This window comes from Prinia subflava, chromosome 2 (genome assembly GCF_021018805.1).
Source record: "Prinia subflava isolate CZ2003 ecotype Zambia chromosome 2, Cam_Psub_1.2, whole genome shotgun sequence".
NCBI lineage: Eukaryota > Metazoa > Chordata > Aves > Passeriformes > Cisticolidae > Prinia > Prinia subflava.
This window is the reverse complement of record NC_086248.1, coordinates 62542912-62553131: the sequence shown is the minus strand read 5'-3', so window position 1 is coordinate 62553131 and position 10220 is coordinate 62542912. Positions and strand designations below refer to the sequence as shown.

Sequence of the window (10220 nt, the reverse complement as noted above, 5' to 3'; positions counted from 1 at the left end):
TAGAATTTGTCCCTGATGTTTCTTGCTTTTCAATGAGATAATGTCTTTTGCTTCTGCGTGTCTGCACATGTATAGGCTGTCCAAACAGCTCCATCTGTTTCCAGCAGAAGCCATGAATGTAAATATGCTGGGAGACAGGCAGACCCGTTGGACTGAAGTTTCGAAGATAAAATGTTAAAGTAGAAGAATAACAGCGTTTGCCAGTAACATGCTCTGCAGACTGATTCCTTTATTTCTTTTTCTCAAAAGAGAGGATCCATGAGCTTGTAGAGAGCTAGCTTGTTCATATTACCGCAGCAGTTCTCTTGAAGCTATATGAGTTTACAGCATGTCTATAGAGAGCCTCACCACTGAAATTATCAGAAGCAAAGCATGTCCATAGTATGCTGTCTAGTGTAGGAATTAAATCAGCATTTTCTTCCTACATAAACTTTTACTAAGATTATCAAAAAAAAAAAAAAGTTTCTTAAAAGTTACACCTGTCTATATCTATTAATTGATCGTTGAGATTCTTCTCAGATCTCTGAATATATAAATGCGTTAAAACTGTAAATTACCAATTCATATAATGCTGAGTAATTCGTTTGAACCCAATCAGTGCTAGGCCTCAGAATGGATCAGGCTAGATACTTCACCTTTACCACTAAGCAGCTCATCAGAATCATCACAGAGCTTCTCTGAAGGTGATTCATGTTACTGATCAAGTTTCCTCCACACGACTTTAAATTCAACTATGTTCCCTCTGAGTCAGGCTTACTGATGGTTTACATATTTATATAAATTGCTGTGACTCTCTACTTTGTTGAGTGTACATGAAATTTTCTAAAATCAACAATAGTCATGTTTCTGTTAACACTCCAAATCACTCTTTCTGGTTCCCATTGGCTGGATCCAACATAAGTGTTTAACACTGTGAGTTTAACACTGGAAGTATGGTCCTTTTGCTAATTTGTTTGCAAATGGGTTTATATGTGCGAATGGGTTTATAATATGATCCCCACTGGAACAATAGTTTATATTTAACATGTCTTTAATAATGATTTTCTTGGGACAAGAGGACGTTGAGTCTTTTTGCATGAATATCAACAAAAGAACACTTTAAAATCTTCTATTGATATAAACTTATTGCAGTTTGCATGGAGAGAGGTTGACGTGGTCCCTCTGGGGCTCCCACAAGAGGTGAGACCCCTGGCCTTTTGTTGCACCACTCCTACTTTCCAGGGGAATTTCTTCTATCCTAGTGAATTTTATCTGTCCTTTAGTCCACAGATCTTTGATCTGGAAATAAGGATTTCTGATCAAGGAAATAAGCTTTGAGAAAAGTGAGTGTCTCCAGCTCACGGAAAACAGAAAGTTAGATTATGCCTCTAATGCTGTTCAACAGATGCCTGTGTAAAGTCAATGGAACACACTCAACCAGCATGAATACAATTTCCTGCAGAGGTAAAAAAGTGTGTGGGGGGAAGATTCACAGAACCTGACATAAATTAGTTGGAATTCAGATCTCCACAAACAAACTGTTCATCATTCTCTTTCCAAACAAGAGTCCAACCCTGTCTTTAGATGTTATTTCATATTACAGCCTAGAGAGAATTCCATTGTGCAGCTCTGACACAGTTCTTGGTACAAGAGTGAGGGAGAGAGTGCCACAGGTGAATCTCCCCAATGGAAAAGAAACTGCACAGGCACAATCAACCACCACAGATGGAGTGCGACACCATAGTGCAGAAACCACAACAACTTGGAAACATGAGAGGCAAGCCCACTTCATCCCTAATTTGCAAATGTAGAGATTCATAATCAGTTCATGTAGGAATGAGGAACTCCACGCATCTCACGAACGCCCTCTACTGAGAAGTGGGTCTGACAGGAAAAAACACTCTTTTCACACATGTATGCAGCTCAAGGCACTTGATAATTCCAGGGCTAATTCCAGATTTGCACATCACAACAATTTTTCTTGTTACATCAATAGAGGCTTTCATATTTTGATGGAGGGAACTCTGCAAACCAGAATTGAAACTTAGGTGCTTCCAGACAAAGCTGGAAAGCTGGCAGAAGTGGTTTTCTCCAATACTCATGCAAGTTCTCTTTTGGGAAACAAAACCTTATCTTATTGATACCAAATAATTTTTTGGTACCATTTTGATGGTGCTGGTTTTATTCACGGCATGAGGATAACAGGTGCCATTATATTAAACCACATTAATAAAGCAATGAATTGGGTGTTTAATGTTAAACACACAGGTCATCCCTCTAAGCACAACTGTAGCTTTATGCGTGCATTTCGATTCCATTTGTTTTACTGTATTCATTCAGTAGGACCTCAACTCATGAAAAGGTTAAAGAGTACACTGCTGAGCTGCAAACTGGAGTCAAAATCCAGGCTTCAGACTCACTTAGAAACAAATGTGATATCAACATCTTCCATCCCATTTGTCCATGATAGACAACTAACAGACAGCTGCTCTTACAGATTCAAAACCAATAATGATTTTCTGTCAAGGACGTCCCGGGGAATGGCTTGAGTTCCCTCGGCAGACTGCACTCAAAAGGACTGCATAATGCAAGCTTACTCTACTTCTATCTCGAGTTATCCTAATGTGGTGTTACAAAGCACGTTATTGAACACACATGACAAAAGGAAAACATTGCTGTTAGTTCCCCCTAGTGCGAAGATAATGGGATTCCTGTGCTTGAGCTCACATGACACTGGAGCCATTTCAAAGAAAGTGACAATTTTATTGTGGGCCCATTCATCACACTCAGTGGGGTTTTACTGCAGACACTCATGGGGTTTGTGTTGGGTTTATCTGACAACCTCTTCAGAATTATTATTTTTTTTATTTCTATGTAGTTGTATTCCTTATCTGTTTCTAGAAAAATCAGAGCATTGCCAGCTAAGTCTTCTGTTAGCACCTTTATCACAGGACAGAGATTCAAGTTTCTACATTGCTACTGAGATTGATTGTTGTTTATCTTGTATTAGACAATCCAGTCAGGTAGGTAACCATGTGATTCTCACGTAAAAATAAAAATAAACAAAGTAGCACTTGTATAGTGCAGATTTTTACCTAAAATGTGTTCTGAAATATTGTTTCTATCTATAGCAGAATCAAATTCTGACCAAACTTCATGGGTTCATGTTCTTCAATTAATGTGCAAATAATCACTGCTTTTCCAAGCATAATAAAAAGCTTTGGAAGAGCTATCTCCATTTAGAAACTAGGACTTGTTCAGTTTTTCTATTGTGTTTTTAAAAATTTCCATTTAAAGAGATCCTAATAAATACAAATACAATTACTTTTGAGGTACATTCAACAGCAGATTTTCAATAGGCAATTCATATTTTAAGCAATTAAAGTATTGAAATATTACTGATATTAAATGTGCTGAACTAGTTTAGTCATTTTGTTCAATTCACTGGAATTGAATTTGGATGATAAACTCCATGTGTATTTAAAAACAATTCACTGCAACCAAAATCACTGCATTTTGGTGGAGGTTGGTCACCACACTGAAAACCACAGATTTATTGCAGATCACACACCACTGTAAGACATTATTGCTTCTAGTTCATTTGATATATACAAACCTCAGCATTCTCTCTACGGAGCAGAGCAGCAGATTGCATTAAAAAAAGTTTGGAAATCCAGTCTAAGTGCTACCGATCCAGCAGCTTGTACACTACTCCAGGAGACAGACATTTAATTAACTGCCTGAACTAGCAGCTGTAGTAAATAACATGCACTTATTGGAGCACTTTTACCTTCTTTGTAATTTACCTACTTCAGCAGATGCAGCGCGGTTTCCTTTACAAAGGGTGTTTTGATGTCTTACAACACTTGTTTCAACCATGTCATTAATACCATCATTGAGGCACCTTTTAGAGACAGAACAACTAAATCCATACATAAAATGAACACAAATTCCCATCATTTCCCCTCCTCTGCCTATGTTTCCGTGCCTATGAGCATACATGACAGAGGGAACAATGCTTTTTGATACATCAGCTTGAAGTCATGCTGCAGCCAGTTACAAGGGAGGCTCTCTTTTGAGTTTAAAGGCAAAAGAGTAACTGCCCCTCTCTGAATTTGGTAACCTGATTTCACTTTCCTGTGCACGCTAAATAAACTACTGTATACTGGTGAGTGAATGACAAATTAGCACTTCCCCTTTACTGGTTTCCCATCTCCATCCTTCCAGTCTGCATCTTCTCATAAAACTCCCACTGGGTTCAGACTACTGACTTGAAGTACTTCCTTGCGGCAGTTTCTGAGTACGCTGGCAATTTATTAGTAGCAATTATTGCCATTAAGTTATTTGCAGCGATTTTGAAGTGGGTCGTATTATTTGTTTTAATTCAATTTCTGTTCCTTTGAATTCAGGATGGTGGATCTACAGCTTCCAAGTCCTGCCGCATCCTTTTTTATTTGACTTAGTTAAAAAGTTGATAAGCTCTAGATGCTCCGGCTAGCCGAGTCCCGGCTCTTCCCTCCGGCGACAGCCCCGGGAGCGCTGCGCCGGGGCCTCAGCAGGGACGGGGAAGGGGGCCGCGACGGGGAGCGGCTCCGGGGCCGGGAGGGGTGGATGGTCGATACAGCGGGTACCCCGGGGCGGCGGGGAAAGGCCGGCGTGGGCCGGCGGGGCAGGGCAGGGCAGGGCAGGGGCAGGGGCAGGGGCAGGGGCAGGAGCAGGGGCAGGAGCAGGGGCAGGGGCAGGGGCAGGGGCAGGGGCAGGAGCAGGGGCAGGAGCAGGGGCAGGGGCAGGAGCAGGGGCAGGAGCAGGGGCAGGGGCAGGAACAGGAGCAGGGGCAGGGGCAGGGGCAGGGGCAGGGGCAGGGGCAGGGGCAGGGACAGGGGCGGGGGCTGGAGCAGGGGCAGGGGCAGGGGCAGGGGCAGGGGCAGGGGCAGGGGCAGGGGCAGGGGCAGGGGCAGGGGCAGGGGCGCAGCGCACGGCGGAGCGGCGGTGGCGGCAGGCGCTGCTGACGGTGCTGCCCGGGGATTATCGGCGGGCCCGTCCGGCCCCGCTTTTGCTGCGCCCGCTGCCGGCCCGAGCGCGGGGGCCCGCCCGGGGACAAAGGGCGGAGCGAGCCGGGGCTGGGGTCGGGACCAGGGCGGGCTCCGGCCACCGCCGCCCACACAGGGCACCTTCCCCAGCCATGTCCCCCAACTACATCCGGAGCTTCTCGGAGGGATGTGTGAGTACGCGGGGCGAGCCCCTGGCCCCGACCGGAGCCGGGGCTCGGGCCCCAAAGCGCGCGGGGCCGCGCCGCTCCCCCCCCGCGCACAGGGCAGCGGCGCCGCCCGCGCTCCCGGCCCGAGCACGGCGGGCAGGCGGCCCCAGCGGGGCGACAATCGCCCCTGCGGGGAACCCGGACTTTAATTTGCGGGAATAAGGAAGGCTCTAAGCGTGGTTAGGTTTGATGGTGGCACGGCGGTCCGTGCTTTGCCATCACCTGACATCATGTGAATGAATCGGTACAACAGCAGGACAAATAGCCTTTGGGTCGAAGCGCTCAGCTCCGTCTGGCGCCTTCTGCAGCAGCGGAATACTGATAAAGGCAGCGAAACAAATGAACTGGCAAGTGCTAGACAAATTAACGTTTATGTAAAGTTAGTAGGAGCAATAAAATGTTGTAAGACGTTATTTGCTTAGAGAGCTACTGCACCCTTCATAGGCAAACTGTCTCTTTCAAGCAAGCAGAATAAAATAAATATTTTGGATAATGAAAAGGAGCAAGTGGACCTCCAACAATAACACTGTTCATTTTTGTTTTTTATGTTGAATGAACCCTCCGATTTGCAGCTCAGGCCGCCAACAGTAATTGGACAATTCCACACTCTTTTTTTTGGCTCAATCCGAATGTTCTTCCTCGGTGTTTTGGGCTTTGCTGTTTATGGAAATGAGGCCTTGCATTTCAGCTGTGACCCAGACAAGAGAGAGGTTAATCTTTTCTGTTACAACCAGTTCAGACCTATAACTCCTCAGGTAATTTTTTTTTTTTTAAATGGTAAAAATCCAATGCAAAGAAAGTAAACTGCAAAAATTAAACCATGATTGTTCCATATAAGTACTAACTGACTAGACTAATTATCGCTAGCTTTTTTTCATTAATATTTTCCTTTAAATACCTGTGACTAAATATGAAGCTGTGCTTCCTGTTCTTCAAAATAATCCTCATGTTTCACAACCCAACTAAACTTTTCAAATCAAAACACAACTGCTTTTTACTACCTTTATTGCCATCCAAGTTTTTATAGATTTGATATATAATAAAAACAGACTTGCAAAACGTTCCAATATGCATGTGTTTTAGCTGTTCCAAAGCAGTTGTAAATGATCTGACAGCTACATTTCTGCTACATTTTAGGTATTCTGGGCATTACAGTTGGTGATTGTACTGGTACCTGGAGCCTTTTTTCACCTTTACGCTGCTTGTAAGAGCATCAAACAGGAAGATATTCTCCAAAAGTCATCCTACACTGGTTTTTATATCTTCTCTGTTTTCTTAAGGATTGTCCTTGAAGTTGTGGCTTTTTGGCTTCAGATTCAGCTCTTTGGTTTCAAAGTGAATGCAATCTACATGTGTGATGTGGGAGCACTTGAAAAAAACTTTAACATTACCCGGTGCATGGTGCCAGAGCACTTTGAAAAGACAATCTTTCTTATTGCAATGTACACATTTACTGTGATTACAGTGATCTTGTGTGTTGCCGAAATTTTTGAGATCTCATGTAGAAGGCTAGGTTTCTTAAAAACTCAGTGATGTCAACCACTTGCACCCATTTACTGCTCTGTCCACCTGCAGTTTTGTAACAGGGACTTCAAACCACAGCAAAAAACATCTCCTGTCCTCTATGCAGTGCTGCAGAAGTACACTCATGATTACTGAGGCAGAATAGTCACTTGACATAAACTCCTCATCTAAAAACATGCACACTATAGTAGTCTTTGTTTCTATGTCAAGGTCAAAGGCACTGAGATCTCCTGCATATATTTTCATATAAATATGAAAGCCTATGATAGTTCTGCCTCCAGAGGAGTGTCTGTGTGTGAGGAGAAGGTTATTTATAAACATACTTCTATTCACAGCTTTTCTGAACACGTGCCATCAGAGATAGTAAGGTCATTGCCCTTCTAGGAAAAACTATTGCAAATTTCTTACATGTTCTTATGGCTTGAGAATTGAACAATAATAGTGGATACTCTCTGGGTACCAGAAAGCATGTGAGCATCTTCCCAAGAAGTGCCACTGAGATGCAACCTGCATCTCAGCCCCCAGGGGCAGAGACCCCTGGTTAGGCTGTGGTGACCACATATCCATGGATACCAAGTTACTTCGCAGAGGCTCAGCTACTGTCACCTGCTGGCTCAGAATCTCCTTTTAAAAGTGGAAGAGTAGTGTGGTATTCTTTGTGCTGTCTGCAACGCCTCATTATGTTTTGGCTTACCATGCAGAAGATTTTTACCAATTTAGTAAGATCACATTTTGAAGGCGGAATAGGGCTTTTTAACAAATTTGCATAAACGGCTTAAAAGTGTCAAAATAAAATCTTGAAGAAAAGCCTTTCCTAGGCCAAATCATGATTTGATTTCAATGCATTTTGCTTGTGTGTGACCGCAGAATTTGGCTCACAGAATTTTCTGCTGTTTGTGTCAAATCTAACTTTTTCTTGCTCTGACCAGAGCTGCTAGAATAGCAGTAAAAAAAAAAAGAAAAGAACCCCGCATATTAAAATTATGCTATGCAGTAAGTGTATTTGGTTGGGTCTCAAACTTTATATAGGCATCAGGTGGTTTTGTGTGCAGCAGCTTCTTCTTAAGGGCTAATAAAAATATTAAATTTAGAAGTGATTTCCTTGTGCTGAAGTGAGATAAAGGAAATAAAACAGATTTCAGAATCAGAAAGAAAGGAGGAGGTAGTTTCCCGTATAAAATATCTACAAAAGCAATAATAGCAATCAGCCATTTTCCATTTGTTTTTCGAAAATAAAAAGCTGAGATCCTGATACCAGAATTTGGGTCATTTCAGAAATATTTAGAAAATTCTGGAAAAATTCTTACCAAATGTTTTACCATCAAGTGTTACTTAATAAGCCCCAAACATAGTTGAATTATCATAGCCTTGTAATTCTCACCCACAAAAGCAAACCTGCTAAATAAATGGAATAGCAAGTTTTACTTGTCTTGGATTTGATGGAATCTGGGTCATTTAAAATAAAGTGGGCTACAACTAGATGTGTGATTTTTTTTAATATGCTGATCAAGAACAAGATTATATATTTCAATACACTTGCTATATTAAAGCATTAATATTATTTTTCCCTTTGGAAATAAGTTACATGTTGTCTTAAATAAATGTCCAGTCAAAGCTATCAGATTTATGCAATATTAAACTAGTTATTTGATATTTGCAAGCGTCTCAAGTGAAATAAAAATCCCTGTGCTAACTTCTTGTTTGCATAATATGCCATATTCTTTGGTTGATATATGTTTAATTTTTCACTGTATATGTCAATATCCATCTGCAATTATTCTTTCCAATTGAAACTTGTAATCTCAGGTTAAAAAAAATGATAAAAACATACAATATATAGAACCACTAAGAAAAAGAATTTACTTTCACATGCTAGGTACAGTTGTTACCAATGGTACACAAATCCCACTTCATCAGTTATTTGTATAATAATAAAATAACTTAAGCACAACCTTGTCAGTATTTTCTCTGGTGCTTAATATGTCCTTGCTTGCTGTTCTTCTGTAAATTTCCAAACACTTCAGAAGGGTCAGAAGAGTGCCAGGACCCCCAAGCCCTCAGGACTTCTTTAAGTCCTTGTTACCATCAAGAGCCTTGAAGGGCAAGTACTGGCATGGGACTGCCTGAGGATCCCTGGAGTGCTTTAGGAGCTGGGTTACCCACCACCATGGCCTTTCTTTTGTGGTCAAATTCTGGAACATATTAAAATTTTTCCTTCTTCCAAATCAGATACACCACCACTTTTTTTTTTTTTCCTGCATTTCCTGTAGAATTAAAATTGTCAAGCTCCTCTGTCTTTCATTAAAAAAAAAAAAAAGTGCATTATTGCCTTTTAGTGCAAATGTTTCTGTGCCTGATTCTGCCATTAGTTTCTAGAACATGTTGATGGAGATATTATGTCCATGTAAAGAAATCATTTCCCCATGGATGTCATCACTTCTCTTTCCTATATTTGCCATTTGTTTTCCTGGCACTCATTGTGTTCTCAAGTGTCTCTAAACTTTTCTTTTGCTTAGTTTTCCAAACTCCCACCACTTTCATCCTCATTTACATTGTTTTCTATCAGCTTCCTTCCACCCTTACTCCCTCTGAGATTGATATGCCTCATGCATTTCTTAGCGTTGAGCTGATTTTTGCTCAAATGCTTAGCAAGTATTTGAGATGACTGTGAAAGCTTTTTTTTTTTCCTTTTTGCCATTAAGAAAGGAATTATATCATACACTTGGGGATTTTTTGATTCAGTGGTATTTCTTTACACAGTGAACATGAAGTCCTGTCTCCCAGAACACTGAGGGAGCATTTTTGTTGCTTACATCAGGTTCACGCTGTAAGTGCTTCTTTGACTTTTTCATTGTTTTCCACTGTACTCTAGCCACCTAATTTTCACAGACAGCACTTAAAGCAATCCCTAGCTCATGTGTTTGTCTCTAGTCAGACATCATGGCTATTTTAGTTCTCACTTAACAAAGAGCTGTAATTGTGATGTGACTGCATTTACATCAAAGGTATAGCTGCTCTGGGCCAGCCAGCTTCTAGCACAGCACCACAGCATCGCACACAGTCCTGTAACCACGCCTTGTTCTGTTACTTTCATGGACTCCTCTCTTCTAGTCAGACATCATTTCCCCTCTGTTCCCTTTTTGGCACACTCCTACCTCAGCAATGAGACAACGCAGCCACCTCTCCTTCCCTGTGCCTTCCTCCAACAGACAACTTTCTTCATGCCCTGGAGCACTGACATTCTCCTCCTTTGCAAACAGACACTTTGACACCAAGAAGAGGTTTGGCAAAAGGGCTATCTAAAAGAAATTTAAAAGTAGTTTTAACATAATGAGGTAATAGACACTAAAATAATTTATATTGCAATAATTTATGAGATCCATTTGAACCTGTTTTGCTTCAACACTTCACATTTCTTTTGCTGTTCTTATCCCCTCTCTGCAAAACCAGAAATCCCTCA

General features: G+C 41.6%; 1 protein-coding gene across 1 annotated transcript; it reads left to right on the top strand.

Annotated features, from left to right (window-relative positions):
- Nucleotides 1-4968: 4968 nt before the first annotated feature.
- On the top strand, nucleotides 4969-6827 carry GJE1 (gap junction protein epsilon 1). The gene is made up of 3 exons (XM_063391874.1): nucleotides 4969-5200; nucleotides 5809-5991; nucleotides 6374-6827. Exons 1-3 carry the CDS (start codon nucleotides 5162-5164, stop codon nucleotides 6767-6769), a joined length of 618 nt encoding a protein of 205 aa, XP_063247944.1. The 5' UTR covers nucleotides 4969-5161; the 3' UTR covers nucleotides 6770-6827.
- Nucleotides 6828-10220: the final 3393 nt, after the last annotated feature.

Excerpts from the sequence above, each read along its gene's own strand:
- GJE1 (XM_063391874.1), top strand. The coding sequence starts at position 5,162 with ATGTCCCCCAACTACATCCGGAGCTTCTCGGAGGGATGT. Across the intron at positions 5,201-5,808 it reads GGAGCTTCTCGGAGGGATGT|CTCAGGCCGCCAACAGTAAT; the intron begins GTGAGTACGCGG and ends TCCGATTTGCAG. Across the intron at positions 5,992-6,373 it reads TCAGACCTATAACTCCTCAG|GTATTCTGGGCATTACAGTT; the intron begins GTAATTTTTTTT and ends GCTACATTTTAG.